This window comes from Nothobranchius furzeri, chromosome 18, assembly GCF_043380555.1.
Source record: "Nothobranchius furzeri strain GRZ-AD chromosome 18, NfurGRZ-RIMD1, whole genome shotgun sequence".
NCBI classification, from domain to species: domain Eukaryota; kingdom Metazoa; phylum Chordata; class Actinopteri; order Cyprinodontiformes; family Nothobranchiidae; genus Nothobranchius; species Nothobranchius furzeri.
Window position 1 is genome coordinate 16,796,815 of NC_091758.1, and position 22,945 is coordinate 16,819,759.

The 22,945-nt window shown below is 46.7% G+C and overlaps 1 protein-coding gene across 1 annotated transcript; it reads right to left on the reverse strand.

Moving 5' to 3' along the window:
• Positions 1-1,137: 1,137 nt before the first annotated feature.
• On the reverse strand, positions 1,138-22,936 carry psen1 (presenilin 1). The gene is made up of 11 exons (XM_015969322.3): positions 22,809-22,936; positions 21,179-21,264; positions 19,322-19,656; positions 17,897-18,038; positions 17,425-17,492; positions 17,074-17,294; positions 16,895-16,993; positions 8,981-9,073; positions 8,714-8,890; positions 1,585-1,703; positions 1,138-1,427 (listed from the first exon to the last, which is right to left on the reverse strand). The coding sequence occupies exons 2-11, from the start codon at positions 21,212-21,214 to the stop codon at positions 1,272-1,274; spliced, it is 1,446 nt and encodes a 481-aa protein (XP_015824808.1). The 5' UTR covers positions 21,215-21,264; positions 22,809-22,936; the 3' UTR covers positions 1,138-1,271.
• Positions 22,937-22,945: the final 9 nt, after the last annotated feature.

Consider the following 22,945-nt stretch of genomic DNA (forward strand, 5'->3'; position numbering starts at 1 on the left):
ATGTCGACTAGCTGGACACAATCTGGGTTAGAAGAGTCACCAGGAAGCTGATTAAAACTCAAGTTTCAAAAGGTTTCTCATCAGGATGTAGGAAAAACAAGAATCCGTGCAGAGCTGAAGTAGCTTCAGTGTTTGACGTAGCATAGTTCCAAACAGCACCAGGTGAGCGCCATGAGGGCGGGCGGAGCCTAAAGGTTTACGTCTGCGTCTGGATCGGCACAGCTTACAATCCCTGGACTGGTGAAAAATAAAAACGCTCCATCTCAGTAAGGGAAAGAAAACACGTCACATGTATGTCTCACAACTACAATAACAATTAGGGAAATGCCCTTGAGCAAGGCACTGAAACTCCGACTGCCTGGCGGCTAACAGTTCGTGGCTGATGTGTGAGAACGCCTCTATGTATCTCTCCAAACTGTGAGCTCTTAATTTGAAAACCGTGGGCAGGAAACACAAAGCATGGTCACAATAAAATAAACCCTGCATCCTCTCTCCTCACGAGAAACAGACAGCTGCTTAAAAACGTGTTTTCAGTTGTAGTGTCTCGTTGGAAAATACAAGCAAACTATTTTAACCACTTTTTGACAGCAGAGAGCAAAGCGCGTTCTGGTGACGGACAATCTAACTACTCGCTCTGATCCACTAGCAGTGTCACTACCTGACTCCATCAGTGTGATCAACGGGTTCCAGTCCTGGGGTCAGAGGGGATGAAGGTGTGCTTGAGTCAGGAACGATGCTTGGGTAAAGTCTCTGAAGGGAGATTTTATCACCCATCTTCCTTCTCTCCACATCTCGGTGTCCCTGAGGAAGGCACCTCCGCTCCAGCTGGAGGCGACACTTGGGAAACTCCCGGTGGTGGGACACGTGTGGCTGGGAAGCAGACAAGCTATCGGAGCAGCTTACCTGCAGGAATTAAGATCCAATGATCTCACTTGGTCTGGGAGTTGCATGAGAGCGCTCCTTACCAAACTGAAGATGAGGTCTTGTGTTGAGAGAGAAAAGTCTCATTGGCTGAAATGTAATTAAATACTCAGCTATTGTTGTCTGGGTGGAGTGGGGTGGAGGTGAATGTGGGGGATGAACCCTCTCTTGGTGCCAGGAAGGAAGGCAGAGCAAAAACAACTTGTGTCTATTGGCATGAGTTCTTCAGAGGGAGTGTGTGGGGGGGGGGGGGGGCCGGAGGGGCCACTGCAGCAGCCTTTGTTGTTCCAGGCATGATGGGGGCACCCTCATGTTGGCAGGAGAGCGAAGGTCATCAGGGCAGCGTCCTGCTAAACGTAGAACTGGTGCAGCGCCAGTTTATCCATGAAGGGCCGGACCAAATTATCTGTGGCAAAGTAAAAGACCAGGCCAAAGAAAATGGAGATGGGCAGAGCCGGCAGGGCTTTCTTAAAGATGGCGAGGAGGAGCAGAGTCAGACAGAGGCCCTGCAGGCACAGAGAGGAGCAAAACCAAACTGAGTGATTAAACCCCAAACAAAGGCGTCTCTGAAGGAAAACACATAATTAAACAATCAGGTGGTTCACACAAGGCAGACGAGGGTTTGGTGGCTTCAGCTTGATGTGAAAATAAAGAATCACTCACGATGAGGATGGCAACAAAGCAGGCGAGCGTGGTGTTCCAGTCCTCGCTGGCGGTAGCAGAGGCCTTCCCCACCAGCATGCTGTAGAAGATGAAGTCCCCGAGTCCCAGCTTGACGCCCCCTGAAATCACAGGAGGTGGCCACAGTCAGGGTGTAGTCTATTCAGACGGCCCCAGCAGAGCCCAGCTGTAATTACCGTAAAAACGGGAGCTCCGACCCCATACTTGTACTAAGGTTTAAACTAAAACCAGCTCAGGACCACCAGACAGTGAAGACAAGAAAACCAGCAATTGCCATAAAAATGATTGCTTCCTAATCTGTTTTGACTAAAAAGGGCAACATACTTTCACAGAGAGGGGGGACAGTAAAAACATCCCAAAACTGTTTTATGGGTTCAGAGGAAGGAAAACTCGAAAATGATGATTAAAGGAGAGGATCTGTGATTTCACTGGTCTGAATTACAAACTCAGCTTCATGGCGGGGTTAGGGGAAACCAAAACATCTGTAGGAACATTCTTACAGCCGCACACCAAAATGTGGTTTAGAGTGCACGATGTTAGCCAACAAAGCCAGAGAGGTGAGCTAAATGCTGGTATTAGATAAATCTTTATTGTGTTTTGTTTCTGTTTTCTTTCTTCTCCCAGAAAATGAAAGCATTAACTAAATGACCTGATTTTGTATTTTACATACACATTTAAACGAGATGCATTTGTAGGATAATTATGTTGAATCTGGATGGAAGGTTTTGTTTGGTAACACTTTACAATAAGGGTCCCCTCACTGTTACTAAGTGTATTATTAAGCATTAAGAAAATCAAAGGTAAAAAAAGGTAAAAACAAATCTTCTACTACGCTGTGTTTAAAGAAGAATTAAAACTATCTAAGCACATCTGTTACAGTTTCCTCACGTGACCATATTTGGAGTTGTTTCACACTGAGGCAAAAGTTTAGGATGAAACCCAGATGGATCCCGTTGGAACTTCAGGTGAGGCAGTGACCAGGTGAGGTAGTAATTAGTAGGGATGCACCGAGGCCGTAAACCAAAACACCAAAAGAAAATATCATGACAATAATTACAACCATAGAATTTACGGCTACGATGTGTACTAACCTAGCTCGTAGCTCATCTCCACCAGCGTGTGAATGTGTGTGTGAATGGGTGAATGACTGATTGTGTTGTGAAGCGCCTTGGGGGGGCCTAGAACCCTAAGAAGGTGCTATACAAATACAGGCCATTTACCATTTAACCTCACTAAAATCAAGGCATTGCAATAAATCTGTTACAAAACCTTGAAAATGTAAATTTACCACTGACATAACAACAATGCACAATACAAATGAACTCTAAATAAAATGTTTTACTTGAACCCACTCGTGTACATTCAATAATACTAAATTATAAATGAATAAAGATTATAAATGCACAGGCTTATAACTGAAAGGCCTGCTGAAGACTGTAAAATTAACCCTTTAGGTGCCAAAGTTGCAATATTGCATTTGATGAGCCACAGCTACAAATATAATCCCTCATGAAATTATTACTTTACACCAGAAGATAGTGGAGATGTGTAACTTCATTCTGAGCAACACTTTTGGGTGTCCTCCTGTAGTAGTCTCGTAGTAGTCAGGTGTGGTAGTATTCACGGCTGGTAATAATCAGGTGTGGTAGTAATCAGATGCGATAATAATCAGGAGTTGTAGTATTCGCATCTGATTAGGGTTGGGCGATATGGCCTAAAATCAATATTGCGATATATTGAGGATTTCACCTTGATAACGATAAACGGACGATAACTACAGGTATGCGCTGAAACAAAAGTTGTCACATGTATCACGTCGAGTCACATTTTTACGTGACTCAAGGTGGTACAGCTTCTTAAAGGGACATGAACGTTGCCAACCTACACACATCTTTTCATTCTTTTATCATCACATTTTGACATGGGAAAAATTATCACAATAAGAGTCAGAAATTTCAATAACGATAAATTTTCGATATATCGCCCAGCCCTATGTCTGATAATAATCAGGTGTGGTAGTAATAAGGTATGGTAGTAATCAGGTGTGGTGGTAATCAGGTGTGGCGGTAATCAGGTGTGGTAGTAATCAGATGCGGTAGTAATCAGCTGTGGTAGTAATCAGGTGTGGTAGTAATCAGATGCGGGTTTAATCAGGTGTGGCAGTAATTAGGTGTAGTTTTAATCAGGTGTGGTAGTAATCAGATGCGGGTTTAATCAGGTGTGGCAGTAATTAGGTGTAGTTTTAATCAGGTGTGGTAGTAATCAGATGCGGTTGTAATCAGGTGTGGTAGTAATCAGGTGTGGTAGTAATCAGGTGTGGTGGTAATCAGGTGTGGTAGTAATCAGGTGTGGCGGTAATCAGGTGTGGTGGTAATCAGGTGTGGTAGTAATCAGATGCGGTTGTAATCAGGTGTGGTAGTAATCAGGTGTGGTAGTAATCAGATGCGGGTTTAATCAGGTGTGGCAGTAATTAGGTGTAGTTTTAATCAGGTGTGGTAGTAATCAGATGCGGTTGTAATCAGGTGTGGTAGTAATCAGGTGTGGTAGTAATCAGATGCGGGTTTAATCAGGTGTGGCAGTAATTAGGTGTAGTTTTAATCAGGTGTGGTAGTAATCACATGCGGTTGTAATCAGGTGTGGTAGTAATCAGGTGTGGTAGTAATCAGATGCGGTTGTAATCAGGTGTGGTATTAATCAGGTGTGGTAGTAATCAGGTGTGGTGGTAATCAGGTGTGGTAGTAATCAGGTGTGGCGGTAATCAGGTGTGGTAGTAATCAAGTGTGGTAGTAATCAGGTGTGGCAGTAATTAGGTGTAGTGGTAATCAGGTGTGGTAGTAATCAGATGCGGTTGTAATCAGGTGTGGTAGTAATCAGGTGTGGTAGTAATCAGATGCGGTTGTAATCAGGTGTGGTAGTAATCAGGTGTGGTAGTAATCAGATGCGGTTGTAATCAGGTGTGGTAGTAATCAGGTGTGGTAGTAATCAGATGCGGTTGTAATCAGGTGTGGTAGTAATCAGATGCGGTTGTAATCAGGTGTGGTAGTAATCAGATGCGGTTGTAATCAGGTGTGGTAGTAATCAGGTGTGGTAGTAATCAGATGCGGTTGTAATCAGGTGTGGTAGTAATCAGATGCGGTTGTAATCAGGTGTGGTAGTAATCAGGTGTGGTAGTAATCAGATGCCGGTTTAATCAGGTGTGGCAGTAATTAGGTGTAGTTTTAATCAGGTGTGGTAGTAATCAGAAGCGGTTGTAATCAGGTGTGGTAGTAATCAGGTGTGGTAGTAATCAGATGCGGGTTTAATCAGGTGTGGCAGTAATTAGGTGTAGTTTTAATCAGGTGTGGTAGTAATCAGATGCGGTTGTAATCAGGTGTGGTAGTAATCAGGTGTGGTAGTAATCAGATGCGGTTGTAATCAGGTGTGGTAGTAATCAGGTGTGGTAGTAATCAGGTGTGGTGGTAATCAGGTGTGGTAGTAATCAGGTGTGGCGGTAATCAGGTGTGGTAGTAATCAAGTGTGGTAGTAATCAGGTGTGGCAGTAATTAGGTTTAGTGGTAATCAGGTGTGGTAGTAATCAGATGCGGTTGTAATCAGGTGTGGTAGTAATCAGGTGTGGTAGTAATCAGATGCGGTTGTAATCAGGTGTGGTAGTAATCAGATGCGGTTGTAATCAGGTGTGGTAGTAATCAGATGCGGTTGTAATCAGGTGTGGTAGTAATCAGGTGTGGTAGTAATCAGGTGTGGTAGTAATCAGATGCGGTTGTAATCAGGTGTGGTAGTAATCAGATGTGGTTGTAATCAGGTGTGGTAGTAATCAGATGCGGTTGTAATCAGGTGTGGTAGTAATCAGGTGTGGCAGTAATCAGGTGTGGTGGTAATCAGGTGCGGTAGTAATCAGGTGTGGTAGTAATCAGATGCGGTTGTAATCAGGTGTGGTAGTAATCAGATGCGGTTGTAATCAGGTGTGGTAGTAATCAGGTGTGGTAGTAATCAGATGCGGTTGTAATCAGGTGTGGTAGTAATCAGATGCAGTTGTAATCAGGTGTGGTAGTAATCCGGTGTGGTAGTAATCAGATGCGGTTGTAATCAGGTGTGGTAGTAATCAGATGCGGGATGCGGTTGTAATCAGGTGTGGTAGTAATCAGATGCGGTTGTAATCAGGTGTGGTAGTAATCAGGTGTGGTAGTAATCAGATGCGGTTGTAATCAGGTGTGGTAGTAATCAGATGCAGTTGTAATCAGGTGTGGTAGTAATCCGGTGTGGTAGTAATCAGATGCGGTTGTAATCAGGTGTGGTAGTAATCAGATGCGGTTGTAATCAGGTGTGGTAGTAATCCGGTGTGGTAGTAATCAGGTGTGGTGGTAATCAGGTGTGGTAGTAATCAGGTGTGGCGGTAATCAGGTGTGGTAGTAATCAAGTGTGGTAGTAATCAGGTGTGGCAGTAATTAGGTGTAGTGGTAATCAGGAGTGGTAGTAATCAGATGCGGTTGTAATCAGGTGTGGTAGTAATCAGGTGTGGTAGTAATCAGATGCGGTTGTAATCAGGTGTGGTAGTAATCAGGTGTGGTAGTAATCAGATGCGGTTGTAATCAGGTGTGGTAGTAATCAGATGCGGTAGTAATCAGGTGTGGTAGTAATCAGATGCGGTTGTAATCAGGTGTGGTAGTAATTAGATGCGGTTGTAATCAGATGCGGTTGTAATCAGGTGTGGTAGTAATCAGGTGTGGCAGTAATCAGGTGTGGCAGTAATCAGGTGTGGCAGTAATCAGGTGTGGCAGTAATCAGGTGTGGTGGTAATCAGGTGCGGTAGTAATCAGGTGTGGTAGTAATCAGATGCGGTGGTAATCAGGTGCGGTAGTAATCAGGTGTGGTAGTAATCAGGTGTGGTAGTAATCAGATGCGTTTGTAATCAGGTGTGGTGGTAATCAGATGCGGTTGTAATCAGGTGTGGCAGTAATCAGGTGTGGTGGTAATCAGATGCGGTTGTAATCAGGTGTGGCAGTAATCAGGTGTGTTGGTAATCAGATGCGGTTGTAATCAGGTGTGGTAGTAATCAGATGAGGTTGTAATCAGGTGTGGTAGTAATCAGGTGTGGTAGTAATCAGGTGTGGTAGTAATCAGATGCGGTTGTAATCAGGTGTGGTAGTAATCAGATGTGGTTGTAATCAGGTGTGGTAGTAATCAGATGCGGTTGTAATCAGGTGTGGTAGTAATCAGGTGTGGCAGTAATCAGGTGTGGTGGTAATCAGGTGCGGTAGTAATCAGGTGTGGTAGTAATCAGATGCGGTTGTAATCAGGTGTGGTAGTAATCAGATGCGGTTGTAATCAGGTGTGGTAGTAATCAGGTGTGGTAGTAATCAGATGCGTTTGTAATCAGGTGTGGTGGTAATCAGATGCGGTTGTAATCAGGTGTGGCAGTAATCAGGTGTGGTGGTAATCAGATGCGGTTGTAATCAGGTGTGGCAGTAATCAGGTGTGTTGGTAATCAGATGCGGTTGTAATCAGGTGTGGTAGTAATCAGATGCGGTTGTAATCAGGTGTGGTAGTAATCAGGTGTGGTAGTAATCAGATGCGGTTGTAATCAGGTGTGGTAGTAATCAGATGTGGTTGTAATCAGGTGTGGTAGTAATCAGATGCGGTTGTAATCAGGTGTGGTAGTAATCAGGTGTGGCAGTAATCAGGTGTGGTGGTAATCAGGTGCGGTAGTAATCAGGTGTGGTAGTAATCAGATGCGGTTGTAATCAGGTGTGGTAGTAATCAGATGCGGTTGTAATCAGGTGTGGTAGTAATCAGGTGTGGTAGTAATCAGATGCGGTTGTAATCAGGTGTGGTAGTAATCAGATGCAGTTGTAATCAGGTGTGGTAGTAATCCGGTGTGGTAGTAATCAGATGCGGTTGTAATCAGGTGTGGTAGTAATCAGATGCGGTTGTAATCAGGTGTGGTAGTAATCCGGTGTGGTAGTAATCAGGTGTGGTGGTAATCAGGTGTGGTAGTAATCAGGTGTGGCGGTAATCAGGTGTGGTAGTAATCAAGTGTGGTAGTAATCAGGTGTGGCAGTAATTAGGTGTAGTGGTAATCAGGAGTGGTAGTAATCAGATGCGGTTGTAATCAGGTGTGGTAGTAATCAGGTGTGGTAGTAATCAGATGCGGTTGTAATCAGGTGTGGTAGTAATCAGGTGTGGTAGTAATCAGATGCGGTTGTAATCAGGTGTGGTAGTAATCAGATGCGGTAGTAATCAGGTGTGGTAGTAATCAGATGCGGTTGTAATCAGGTGTGGTAGTAATTAGATGCGGTTGTAATCAGGTGTGGTAGTAATCAGATGCGGTTGTAATCAGGTGTGGTAGTAATCAGGTGTGGCAGTAATCAGGTGTGGCAGTAATCAGGTGTGGCAGTAATCAGGTGTGGTGGTAATCAGGTGCGGTAGTAATCAGGTGTGGTAGTAATCAGATGCGGTGGTAATCAGGTGCGGTAGTAATCAGGTGTGGTAGTAATCAGGTGTGGTAGTAATCAGATGCGTTTGTAATCAGGTGTGGTGGTAATCAGATGCGGTTGTAATCAGGTGTGGCAGTAATCAGGTGTGGTGGTAATCAGATGCGGTTGTAATCAGGTGTGGCAGTAATCAGGTGTGTTGGTAATCAGATGCGGTTGTAATCAGGTGTGGCAGTATGCTTCACATCAGAGTCTCCAAATTAAAAAATGCTCTCAGCAACACCACGAAATTCTCCCCATCCATGTGCTTGAAAACATCTGTGTTCCTCAGAAGGCTGTGTGAACAAAACCTGGCTGTGTGGGGCCGAGACGAGACGGACCGACCCAAACCGGTCTGGACTCACCCAGATGTGAAAGGGGCTAACAGCTGCAACAGACAGGGCTTGAACCTTTAACCCTTCAGTTACGTGGTGGGCATTTAACTCTCACCAGTCAACAAACAAATGAAGCAAAAAATCTTAGGAAACTGTGAGGAAGAGAGAACCTGTGAAGCTCTCTGGGTTCAAACTCATAAACCCATAAACCTGGGTTTATACCGGAGGTCTGAAAACAGACCAGAATGTCTTTCCCCATCTGGTTGTAGCTCAGAACAGTGAGTCATTAAGTCATCCATTACTCACTTTCTTCATCATCGTCTTCAACAGGGGGGCGGGCGGAGGGCATCTGCTGGATCTCACGTCTGGTTTCCTCAGTGGACTGAAGCGGTCCCAGCTGGTGCTGCTGCTGGTTGATCCAAGTAGACGTGAAGCCACCATCGTCCGGTGATGGACTCGCGGGTGCCGGAGACGCCACAGCTTCTAAAAAAGGAAGTCGGTCAGAATCCAGAACAATTACAGACCCAGGAACCAGGTGTGGCTCTGACCAGCCCCTTCCTGATGCCCACTCACCTCCATGAGTGTTCTGCTGGGGTAAACCCACTTCTGCTGAGTTCCTGTTTGGCCTCTCAATGTCTGCCATGTTCACAAGCCACACCATCGTAGCTGGGGAAGAAGGAAGAGACCAGGTCACCATATCACTCAGAAGCCACGTTACATGAGAACAGTTAATCAGATTGAATGCCCAATCAAATTTAAAACTCTGCATGTAAACATGTCAACTGGAATATTCTGATCCGATTCGGCCCGATCAGAATGAAATTTAAACCTGATTGAGGGAGTGGTTTTGTCCGATCATCATTGCGTTGACGTGCTTGTATAGAGCCATTCGGATTGTTAAATAATAATGCCCACTGCGCATGTGTGCAACAGCTAGCGAGCCTCCCTGCTGTCATGTGGAACACCTGACTTTAAAACTGACGGCCTAATTAACGAGCGCCGGCTTTTGAAAATGATGGCAAGCCGTCCCTGTTTCAGTAATATCTAATCCAGATTAGAGCTGAGGAAAAGAATCAAATCGATGCATCGGGATGCGGACATAAACGATTCTGCGTCGTAGAAGAGTACGCCATAATCGATTATAGTGGAATGTAGTTTTGTTTAAACGGCGGCACCAGCGCACCATCCAAATCTGTAAGAGTGAGCGTCCTCCACATTTACCAAGTGATTCCGCCTTAATGTGGTACTGCAGGGCAGAGCGCTAGAGTTGTAACCTGAGACAGAACCAGAACCGAATCAGCCCGACCGGTTCTGTTGGATTTGGGCTGTGAATTATGTTAACTGAGCGGGTTGTCACGCAGCGCGCTCCGCTCAGCAAGTGTGGGGGGGTCCAATGACGGCGGCTGCAGCGTGATCGTCTGTCTCTTTTATTTAGGGACACGGAGAAGTTAAAAGGAGAGAGAAATGGAAGACAGAAGTTCTTGTTCCACTTTATTATTTTGTGTAATGATGATAAACTGATGTTAAATTCAGCTTAAAGAGAAACTGGGAGGAAGCTTTGGTTCATTTTAGGTTACAGGAGATCTAGTCTCCTATCTGCTCCTCCAGAGACAGCATGGACATGAGGGTCACACAGGACAGGTTAGTGGAAAGGTTTGTAGTTAGCTGGTTAGTGAAGGAGATCCATCAGCTGGGTAATTTAATCCTAATCCAGCCCACAGCCTTCTGCTGGTGTTATTATCAGAAAGAATAAAACACACATCTTAAATATTATTGGAAGTGTAGAATTTGTTTTCTGTTTTATTATTTTCTGCATCAAACAGAACTTGATTCATTCTCCAACACTTCAGAAATGAACAACTGGGTTCAAATAAAATAACAAATTAAGTCAAACATTTCATTTGGTGTCATTTCTGACACCCTTCAACTGCGGCATCAATATCTGACTCTAGAGCTGCTCAGAGACATTAAACACTCATTTATGAACCCATTATGTATTTTATTATTACATTATGTGCCCTGTAGGTTTTCAGTACTTTTTTAGATTTTGTGAGTTTTTGCAAAGCGTGTTTTTCTCAGCCTGAGGCATGGTGCTGAACGAGGAAACAGATGTTTTACTTTGTTAAATCTTCTTAAATGTTTAAATGTTTTGTCCTAACCTGTTGTGAATGGAGAGCTTTTGAGGGATGGCAGGTTGTGTCAATTACGTTTTAGATAAAAATAATAAAAAGCAACTATCTGACATCTTCTATTCATCGATGAAAACAAATCAATATGAAATAATCGTGATGCATCGGGATATCGAATCGAATTGAATCGTTCACCCAATAATCATAATCGAATCGGGAGACAAGTGAAGAGTCACACCTCTAATCCAGAACGTGCATTTTGTGGAAGTAAAATAAAAATCTGATTATTGCACAAACAATTGGACAAACATGATCAAGTCTGTACTGGAAACACGCCGATTCACTGCGGGGTTTGCAGCACGGATCGCCGTTTCTGTGAACGCAGCAGCTGTTCTATTTCGTCTAGTCTTAGCCCTTAAGCGAGCTGCTATTGGAAGGATGATCTCCGCATCAGCCAATCATGAAGAGCTTAAATGTACGCCCACCAATAGTGGGCCCCCTCGTGGTATATAACCGCAGTGACCCCACTGCTCGCCCCCTTTTTCTCTTCATGCCAAGCTGAGAGCTTCTTAAAGAGCAAATTTATCCAGAAAGAGCAAGATTATCCGAGAAGACTTACCAGCCATGTCCAGCGACGCCAGACCCTGCCCGACCTGCCAGTCGGGCTCCATTTCCAGCGGAGACCTGCACGCTAAGTGTGAGGTCTGTCTCGGGGCTCACCACGCTGGCCTGGCCTTGACCCCGCAGGCCTCGTGCCCGTTCTGTGCCGCTCTGCCCGTGGCAGAGAAGATTCGCCGGGTCGAGTACTTCACTCCCGCCGCCGACGAAGAATTTCCGGTGGCTGACTCGTACCCGCTGGACAAGGCGTTGGATTTCTTCGACGCCGGTCAGGAGCCGGCTGGCTTCAACCGGCTGGATGACGTCACCGACAGCGAGAACTACGACGAGGCGGCATCCCTCCTAGACATAACGGAGGTCGATGAGCTCCGCCCAGCGGGTCCTTCTGCCCCAGTGGCTTCTCGCTCCTCCCTGCCAGCAGTAAGAGCACTGCTCCAGGAGCTGCCCGCCATCATTTCTGCGGCAGCAGCCCACAAGGGGCTAGCTGTGCCAGAACCAGCCCCGCCTGAAGCGGATGATTTGGCGGGAATCTTCGGGGCAACTCAGACACGCTGTCTAGACCCTATTCGGCCGCGCTTCCCTGCTGCTATGAGCTGCTGGTCTGCCGCCTTCTCCGAGCCTGCCAAGCTCAAGGCACCAGTCTCCACCTTTGCGCCCATCACCAAGGTCGAGGGGTTTTCCGACCAAGGCTGGCCGTCCGTTCCTCCGCTAGAGCCGGACTTGGCCTCGCTGTTTGGCGCCAAGAACCACCTCGCTGGCCCGCGAGCTGTTCCCGCTTCAAAACATGACTAGCTGCTGACGCGGCTCACCGACCGCGCACATCAGTGTGCCTTTCAGACCGGCGCTGCAGGGAATAACATCGCCCTCCTTGCCTTCGGCGTCTCGAGGATGATGGAGGAGCTGGAAGCCCCCGAGGAGTCGAAGGCCGTCATTACTAAGACTGCTGATGCTATCCTCAATTTGTGTGCTGCTGTGCTCACCGGTTCTGCTCGCATCGCTGCCTGGCAGACCCTCATCCAGCGAGCGATCTGGCTCAAGGCCCTGCCCTCCATTCCGGAGCATCTGCAAAGGGAGATGCTGGACGGCCCCATCACCACCGATGTTCTGTTTGGTCCCCATCTTAGGGGCGTCATTGAGAGGGCTCAGAAGACGGCCGAACTATCGGCTACGGTACGAGACCTGGTTCACCCTCGGTCAGCCTCGCACTCCGGCCGTTCTGCCAGAGGATGGGACGAACGGCGCGGAAGCTTCAAACGCCCAGCTGCACCGTCCGCTCCACGGAGCCGGCCTCCCGCTTCGGCTCCACATCAGCGGGACCAGCGAGATGGCGGGCAACGGTTCCGGCGGGGCCAGCAGACGCCGTCTTGGCAGTCCCAGGTGCACGAGCCTCGCCGAAAGCAGCCACGGAAGTGACTCTTTGGGGGGAATGTGTGTGTACATGATTGTAATGTTGATGTTGGTTTTGAAATAAAACCCAAAACATGTCACTCAAAGAGCACAATCCTACAGTCCTCCGCAGAATCCTCTGCCGAGTTCTCACACATGTTCCCCACACCAAGCACTGCTGCACGCACACATGTTCCTGCAGGCAGTCATAATATACGGCCAACCGTAAGGGTGCGCTCCATTGGCGCTCCGGCCCCAGCATCCGGCCGGGCCCAACTCTCACCACATCGTCGGGTGGGGCGAGATGTCAGGTCGCTGTCTCGACCACGCGCGGCGGCACAGTGCGCGGCTTCGTCCGCTGGCACTTTGTCGCCCCCGTGCACAGGCTCGGCTCCCACTCGTCCTTCACTTTCGGACTCCACGCTCCGCGGTGCGGACCAGCCTGTTCCAGCTGTTTCGCACCCGCCCTTTCGAGCGCAGCCCTCCATGGGTCGCCCCCAGTTCTCTGGTATGGGCGACGGCGGTAAGGGCGCATGCACAACCCTCAGTCGTTGCTCACGTGACCGCGCACACGCGTCCTCTGTCGGAACGCGCGCACGAGTGGCGCCGCCTTTGTATCATGAGCAAATGGATTTCGGACACCATTCATTGCGGTCACACACTTCATTTTCAGGTCACTCCACCTCCCTTCAACGGGATCGTGGAGACGACGTTCACATCGCAAGTACAGTCTCAGGCTCTAGAGCTGGAGTTGCGGGAACTTCTGTCCAAGGACGCTATTTCACGAGTCCCTCGCGGACAAGAGCTCTCGGGCTTCTACTCCCGCTACTTCATAGTACCGAAGAAGTCGGGAGGAATGAGACCGATTCTCGACCTGTCCCTGTTCAACTGCTCCATAGCAGTAATGCATTTCCGCATGTTAACGATGAGACAAGTCCTGGAATATGTGCGCCCCGGGGATTGGTTCACGTCAATCGACCTGAAAGACGCATACTTCCACATACCAGTAATTCCGAATCACCGGAAGTTTCTGCGTTTTTCGTTCAAGGGAGTTCAATATCAGTTCAATCGCCTCCCTTTCGGCTACTCGCTAGCCCCGCGCACCTTCTCCAAATGTCTGGAGACCGCGCTGCAGCCACTGCGTATGGAGGGAATGAGGGTTTTATTTTACTTGGACGATCTTCTCCTGTGCGCTCGGTCCAAGGACGAGGCGTCACAGCAAACCAGGAGGTTGACAGAGCATCTGTCGACCCTGGGGTTTTCTATAAACTGGGAAAAGAGCTCCGTTCTTCCATCCCAGTCGATTGTGTATCTCGGGGTGGAGTTGGACGCCTCCCTGATGAGAGCACGTTTGTCGCCTGCAAGAGCGGCAGATCTCTCCACTGTGATCTCCCGTGTACAACCCCGCAAGATCGTGAGAGCCCTGTTAGTCATGAAACTCCTGGGCATGATGTCCGCAGCCCACGCTGTGGTACCGCTAGGCTTGCTGCACACGAGGCGCTTGCAACGTTGGTTCACCCGCCTCCGGGTGCACCCGATACGTCAAAAGAGACGTATGTTGAGGATTCCCCCTTCAGTGGGCGGGGACCTCGCTCACTGGGGGAACCCCTGCATCCTCTCACGCGGGGTTCCCATCGGACGTCCTGCGTCACACGTATCTGTGTTTACGGATGCGTCACTGTCGGGGTGGGGGGGCACGTGCTTGTCCCATACGGTGGCGGATCGTTGGCCCTCCCACACGCACGAGCACATAAATGTGTTGGAGCTTATGACAGTGAGGAATGTGATCAGACACTTTGCTGCCCTTCTCGAGGGCCGTCATGTCGAAGTTCACACAGACAACCAGGTGGCGGCAGCCTACATAAATCGCCAAGGGGGAGTTCGATCCCTCCCTCTGTTGCGTGTCGCCACAGATTTACTGTGTTGGACACATGTCCACCTGCTGTCCATCAGGGCCATCTACATTCCGGGGGTCCTGAATGTAGCGGCAGACATCCTGTCGAGAGGGGGACCCCGCGACTCCGACTGGCGTCTGCATCCCGCACTGATATCACAGATCTGGATCAGGTTCGGGGAACCGTCTGTGGATCTGTTTGCGGCTCGCGAAAACGCTCAGTGTCGCCTGTGGTTTTCCCTGAGTCCCCGGGACGGACCTCCGCTCGGGGCGGACGCCTTCTCACACCAGCCCTGGCCTCGAGCGCTCCTTTATGCGTTTCCACCAGTCCCTCTGATTCCCCGTCTCTTAGACCGAATTCGGTCGGAACGGCTCTCGGTGATTCTGGTGGCTCCCAGGCGCTTGTCCGCGTCATGGTTTCCGGACCTGCAAGCGCTAGTGTCCGGCTCCCCGTGGAGGCTCCCGTGGAGGGCGGACGCCCTTCTCCAGGCGGATGGGATAATCAAACATCCTCCGGAAATAGGCCAACGGCTGTGGGTCTGGCCGCTGAGCGGTCACGCTTAGAGGCTTCTGGGCTGCCGCATGATGTGGTCGCCACGATTCAGAGTGCGCGGGCGCCCTCTACCATTGCGTCTTACGCTGCTAAATGGGCAGCTTTCCAGAAATGGAGCACAGAGCGGAATGTTCAAGCGCTCTCCTGCCAGCTGGCGGATGTCCTGTCGTTTCTGCAGATACTGATGGACAGGGGCCTCGCCTTCAGCACTATTAAAACATATGCTGCAGCTATCTCATCCTGTCATCAAGGGTTTGGAGATAGATCTGTTTTCAATCATCCCCTCACAAAACGTTTTCTAAAAGGTGTCAGGAGGAACAGACCTGTGTCCCGCCCGCTTTTTCCCCAGTGGGATCTAACGGTGGTTCTGCACGGCTTATCCAAAGCCCCATTTGAACCCTTGGACCAGGTCTCACTCAAGTTCCTGTCACTTAAAACTGCATTGCTGCTAGCGCTAGCATCAGTTAAGAGAGTGAGTGACCTGACCGCCCTTTCAGTGGCTCCCACATGCCTCAGGATCCGGGAAGATGGCGGGTCTGCTGTTTTATGCCCCAATCCAGCCTTTGTGCCCAAAAGCATTAATGCTTCCTTCAAGTCCAGGTCAATTTCATTGGCTGGACTTTTTCCTCCTCCCCATAATTCTGAGGAGGAGGCGGCTTCTCACCTTCTCTGCCCGGTGCGCGCGCTTGTACGGTATGTGTCACGCACTTCAGGGATTCGTCGTTCACAAAACCTGTTTGTGCACTACAGGGAGTCTTCCCTTGGTCAGGCGCTGACGGCCCAGCGTCTTTCACACTGGCTGTGTGACGCCATTTCCCTCGCTTACACGTCATCGGGGCAGGTTTCCCCTGAGGCACTCAGGGCTCACTCAGCCAGGGGGATTTCCTCTTCGATGGCGCTCCACAGTGGTGTGTCGATGGAAGACATTTGTCAGGCTGCTTCATGGGCTTCACCCTGTTCCTTTACTCGTTATTATTTACGGGATGTGTCTTCAGGTTCCATCACTCGTTCAGTGCTTGGACCCCAGCAGGCTGAATGAATGCTTATGACGCCTCATTGGCCTTGCTGAGATGGATTTCATCCTCTCGTGGATGATGTTTTTTTAGTGGGGGCCCTTCTTTTATCGTGGCTGCCTCAGTCTTTAAGCCTGGTCTGAGGCTGAACCTCCCTCACTAAAGGAGATTGATTGGGTGTGTCCATTGGTTGTGTTAACCAGTGTGGCGTAAACCCATCCAGCTGCGCTTTATTCCAATAGCAGCTCGCTTAAGGGCTAAGACTAGACGAAATAGAACGTTGGTTACGTATTGTAACCCCAGATTCTATGAGTCTAGTCGCAGCCCTTAAGCCACTTGGCCCCACTGGTTATGATGGAATAAGAGCCATTGGAGGCGAGCAGTGGGGTCACTGCGGTTATATACCACGAGGGGGCCCACTATTGGTGGGCGTACATTTAAGCTCTTCATGATTGGCTGATGCGGAGATCATCCTTCCAATAGCAGCTCGCTTAAGGGCTGCGACTAGACTCATAGAATCTGGGGTTACAATACGTAACCAACGTTTCTGCAGCAGGTGGACGGAGACGTGCTCGTAACGAAGACAGAGTAACATCAGTTAGACAGACCTGGTTTGGTTTATTAACACATGATGAACACAGGCCTCCTAACTCTCTGAACTTCTGTCATTTAGTTTGAACCAATTCTTCTCAAGTTTCAGCTGATTGTCACATTTTATTAATAATAAACCACAACAGAGCTCAGTAACAAAATATGAGTGTAGAAATTTGGTGCACGTAAACGTGGCTAGTGATGTGTTCAACCACACAGTGCAGTTTTCCCTGAGGTGTTAGAATCATGATGACGCAGCTTCAGGGGTGTAACGGTACCGACTGAAGAATGACATTGTCTTACACGAGTAGATAAGAGCTGGGAAGATGGGTTCATTTCTCTCCTGGGCTGTTTCAACAAGGATCCTCAGAGGCCCTTTGGGACAGAGCACGGCCAACAGATCTGAGAGCAGAAACGAGGCAGAAGTCAGAGAGGTGAGCGTGGAAAGACAAACAGGTGAAGAAATGGAGGAGAGGAGTTACCATAGACTGATATAACTGCTAAGATGAGCCAGGCGGTCCACTCTGGTAGGTACTTGATGAAAACCAGGGCCATCAGAGCACTGATCATGATGAGGTAGGCCTGCTGGAGCCGCAGAGGTCCCTTCCAGTGAATACACATCATGCCCACCACCCCGAAGTTCCAGACTATTATTGCCAAGGTGAAGTAGTCCATGGCCACATTGTAGGTTTTGAAAACCTCTCTGTTCGAATGAGCAGAAACACAGGGGTCTAATATCATAATGAATTTAATACCTAATCAAATATGTCTGAATCTGTGTGTGTGTGTGTGTGGGTGTGGGTGTGTGTGTGTGGGGGGGGGGGGGGGCTTACTTGAGGTAGATGTAGGAGAAGAAGAAGAGCAAGAGGAGAGAGGAGAGAAAGAGCCAGCCTTGGATCACCTGGGGGAGAGCAGGTAAACATTTAAATTCTTCCTGATGTTTGTTTTAAACGATCAGTGATGGCATAAGGCTGGTTTTTCCTCCTGCTTCACTCTCTATGGTCTAAAGATGGAATTTAATAAATAAAAACAAGAACAATTTTTAAATCTGCTACAGTTTCCTACAGCTGTTTGTCCTGGTAGGGTCAAAATTAGATCAATTAGAAAATGATGATTAATAAATGTAATTTCTTTTGGGTTAATGTGCGTTGCTTCAGAGAGGCTGGCAGATGTTGCATAATATATTTTATTTCTATGTAATGACTCCTTTTGCTCAGTGAGGATTAATAAACGTTCACATTAGCTCTGGTCGCTCAGACGGAGGGGTCTAACCTCTGAAAAAGCTATTGCAGCTTTAGCGTGTACCTTGTAGCAGCGGTACTTGTAAAGCAGCACCAGCACCAACGTCATGACGATGATCACAGTGATCATGATGGTGGCATTCAGGATGGAGTTGACAGCTCTCTGCGCTACGGTGTCTGTCTCTTCAGGAAATGGTGTGTAAATCCTACAGATGGGTTAGAAAATAGGAAAAATATATTACACGTGATGAAGACAAGAAACATACTCGCAGTCAAGTGTTTGTTTTCATTTGCTCGTAACTGCTGGTTTTCATAAACAACAAGTGCTAAAATAAGCTTCTCTACTTCACTATTTAAAGGAACTTTACGGAGTTTTAAATTTTTATGCTTGCGATTGGCCCCTCAGTCCAAAAGCGTAACGGCAGCTTCAATAGTAGGCTCGTGCACGAGGCGCGCATGCTGTACGTGCACACTCCTTAACAAAAATAACAGCTGAGACAGTCCCGTGTGTGTGTATGTATGTGTGTGTGTGTGTGTGTGGCCCGGAGGACAGGAGAACGCGCAGCTAATTAATTAAATAATTTGGTTCTGTACCTTTCTCTTCAGCACAGCCGACAAAGGTTTATGATGGGTCAGTCCTCCTGCATGCTCAGATCATTCCCTTCCCTTGCTTGAAAAATTGTTCCAAAATGAAAGTTGAACCCACATCTTTTTTATCTGTGAATTCAATGCCGTTCGGCAAGTCTCAAATAAACATTTGGGCATCTTACTGTAAAAAAATATATACCATTAATGTAAAAAATAAACTCTAAATAAACTAAGTTCTCATCCAGAATCGAACCCGGGTTTTCAGCACGAGAGTCCGACGTTTAACCAGGTGAGCTAAAGCACCAGTGGCGTCTTTCGTATCTGTAACATTTATATCCTTGATGACAGCTGAAACAACGCTCAAAGAACGGTTCGGAGTGAAAATGGCTATTTTGTTGCTAATTTGCAGGAAATATCTAGAAGAAAGTAGCTAAGGGTCCTCAGAAATGTAGCTAGGTTCATCACTAGGCGTTAGGAACAGCGACAAAGTCGCTGAGTTGGTACTACCTCACTCTCTGCTGCTAAAGCTACTGATGGCAAATGCTACGGGCTATGCCTGAGCGTGAACGCGCATGAAGCAGCCTGCTCGACCCGAGCATCTCTCTTTTTCTGTGATTTTACAGAAAAACAGGCAATCACAGTAAAAATGCCAGGGCTCATTCTACAGGACCAGGGCATTGCAGGAGAATGTATGAAGACGACATTTCTTATTTCTACACATTTTTTGGCTGTCAAACTTCCATAATGTCCCTTTAACACATGAACTGTACATTTAGATGATCTGAGACAGCATGAGGAAACATGACATCAGCCCCACCTAGAGGTAGATTGTTGTATTACATATAAACCAACAGCAGGTCTACGGAGTCAGACCTGTTCCACAGAGGATCATAGCACTCACAGTCTTTGCCCATCGTTCTTGGTGTAGAAGCCAACAGACTTTATGGTTGCCACGACGACCACCATGCAGAGCGTCACAGGAACAAACAGCATGATGACGTGCTTGGCCCCGTACTTTAGAGTCATCTCCTCATCTTCATCCTCCTCGTTCTCCACCACCTGAGGGTGAGCAGTTGGGGCCTGCCCATTCTGCTCTGGGCTGCTGTCGTTACCACGACTACCCCCTTCAGCAACACCTCCTCCTGCACCTGAACCTCCGCTGGACCGGAGTCTCGTCCCAGACGCCTCCTGTGGTTTCTGGGTGGGCTCTGGGGCTTGAGCTGCTTCCCGTTGAGCCTTAATGAACAAGACAACCAATAAGACCAAGAATTAGACTCTTTCAGTAGATGCAGTAACCTAAAAAACAGTTATAGGATGCTCCCAGAAAAGGGAGGAAATGAATATGTTGCTTTAACTTAGCCCCATCTGTTTAGGCTCCAGCCAAACATCCCCTCCAACAGATCCTCATTCCTCTAATATTTATTCAGAACTACGGTTTTTGGATGATTTGCTGTCAGTGGCGAGGAGTGTGTCTGTAGGTAGCTCCACTAATCAGTCGAAGGAAAAATATTGTTGAGAAGAGACGAGAGGCTGTTAAGAGGGTTTATAACATGGTTGTCTAAGAGTTCAGACTCATAAAAGAACAACAAGCGCTCCCTGATTCAACCCTTTAACAGCAGGAAAACAACAAACAATGACATGTTGTCTTCCTCCCATCTTTATTTTAAAATCTGTATAAGTTATGTACAGAACAAGAGAGAAATGATTGTTAAATAATAGAGTTTTTAAGTATTATAGTGATGGAGATGCTATATGTACACAGCAGATTTTGCTAACTTTTAGACCTTTAGTTTTAATTTAATTAGGGATGTTTGATGTTGGCTAGAGCGGGTTGTCCAGTAATTGGAAGGTTGCAGGTTTCATCCCAGATCCTGTTGTGTCCTTAGGCAAGACACTTAACCCTTCCTGCCTGAGGGTCGGAGGAACCGGCGGTGGCTGTGCACGGCAGCCTTGCCTCCGTCAGTGAGCCCCAGGGCAGCTGTGGATACAATGTAGCTCATCATCACCAGCATGTGGTGGTGATGTGTGAATGGATGAATAATACACTGTAAAGCGCTCCGAGTCCTCGGACTGAAAAGATGCTACACAAGCGCGGGTCATTTATATCTACAGTGTTCAGAGGGATGGAATGTGCTTAAACCTTAAACCAGGGGGGCCCAACCCACATCCTGGAGGGCCCCCATCACACCCAACTCAATGGATGAATCACCTCTTCAGCTGCTCATCAAGCCGTTTACTTTCAGCAATCAGATTATTTATATTCAATATATAATAAACTCATCAGGATAAGAATCTAAATGAGACACAATGAAATATTACTTCAGAAGGGGAACAGCTAGACACAACATCCTCCTTTCAAAAGATTGTTGGGTAAATGTATTAAGATTTATTTTATTTAACTAAAATAAAAAAAATCTGATACCTATCTGTGCCAAGGCCACGTTAGAGAAAGAAGTAGATCACTCTCATATATTATATTTTGTTCTAGAATGACCTGGGTTTGAAGTGATGGCCATGTGAGGCCGAGGAGTCAGACTCCTGGGCTGAGATCTACCTAAACCAGGGCTGAACAAGTGCTCCAGCATGTTCTTTTATTAATGAAAGTCCTTAAACCTGATACACAAACTAAGTATAAATATATATATATATATATATATATATATATATATATATATATATATGTCGATGCTTCCTCCCAAACTCAAAATGTTGGATAATCATGACAGACAGGCAGAACACCTGTGACTCTTGTACTGACCATATTGTTTTCAACATCATCTGTATTGTTCGCCATGGTTGGCCCGGCTGACACTTGTCCTCACATGCAACCCAAAGTCTTTTATCCTTGCAAAAGACAGAGAGACAAAATCCTGTTAATGTTAGAGCACCAGAGACCGAAATAATCACAAATCACATAAAAGAGAACCAAGTGACGTAAATTACAAAAAGGAGCAAGACGAGAAATTAGATCTGAAATTAACCAAGCGGCTTGGTTCTATTTATTATTCTAGATATTTGAATGATTCGAATGATGGTGGTTTTATTTTGTGAAAAATATTTCTGTTAAATCTTAATGCTTTCCTTCATAACAACAAAAACAACAATAAGTGTGATCCCATCTTCAGTCATCATTCACATATCTGCTGAAACCAGACCAAATGCGTATGTTTTCAGAAACAGAGTGTGATTTGTGTCAGTTATAGAGGCAGCAGTGGAGTTGCTTAGAACCTTTGCTCGGTGAGATCGGCTGCACCCATTTTAGTAGCGTTCATCATTGCAGTTATACAATCTTGCCGTTTCCTTCCCCCTGTTGCAACGAGCAGCCTGAAGCAAAATTGTTGCTTAAACATTTTGAAAAACCTTGCAACAAAAATCCTCAGGTGGCAAAACAATGTAGAAAAAGACTTTCCAGAGTTCCTTCTGGCCAAGTGTTTGGCTCAAATGTAATGGGACTGGTGTGTGTGTGTGTGTGTGTGTGTGTGTGTGTGTGTGTGTGTGTGTGTGTGTGTGTGTGTGTGTGTGTGCGTGCGTGCGTGTGTGTGTGTGCGTGCGTGCGTGCGTGTGTGTGCGTGTATCAGGTACCATAAAGGGAGATAAGGGTCCTGAATGGCTATCTGTTTGTTTGGGACTGAAAAGGAAATGACTGGAGTATAATTATATGAATATATTGTCTCCAAAGTTTAAACTTCCTTCTCAGAAAGGGTTTTGGAAGAATAGTCTAATTGGCTTTATCAATGGATTACTTAAAATGTGCAAATATTATCTAACAATTTGACAAAAATATAGATTGATTTACAACTCAGGTATTTATAAATACCAGAATACACATAAGTAGTGTGACTGGGTATGGAATTAAATATTCAAGCTTAGTAAAAATAATAATATTAGAGGTTAAAATGAGCTGCGATCTAACTGTAAACAATGTTTATATCACACCGTCAATCGAGCTTAAAATAATCCACATAAAGAGCTTCTTCAGCCACTTGTTTAATCAAAGATTTGTAGTTTTTTGTGCAATAATGACTCCTGGGACTCACTCACTCCATTTAGAAGCGATTTAACATACTTTTGAGTTTTTATTTTTATTTACCAAACAATAGAGCATTATTTACGGGACGGATGAAACATCTGGTGAGCATAGTTCATTAATATATTATAATTCATTACGGCCTATATGCGAGTAATAAATGACACCACATGCAAGCTATACTATTCAGTAATCGCGTGTGTGTTTTATCGCCAGGAAATGACAACAATGACTAGTTAACGTTAGCCGAACCTGTCATTACAGCAGACAGCTGCGGAGCTAGGTGGCTAACCTGGGATAGCCTACAGAGCTCTAATGAAAGCCAAAAAATTTAAAATCATTCCTAAAAACACACTCTTACCTCCAACGAGCAGTGTTTTACTTCTGTTATTTTGGGTTGCTCAGCAGGTTTAAAACTGGGCTCTCCCTTTTTGTTAATGCCGTTCTCTACCAGAACATCCGGCCGCTGAGTTACTACTTCCAGTTCACGCAGTCAGG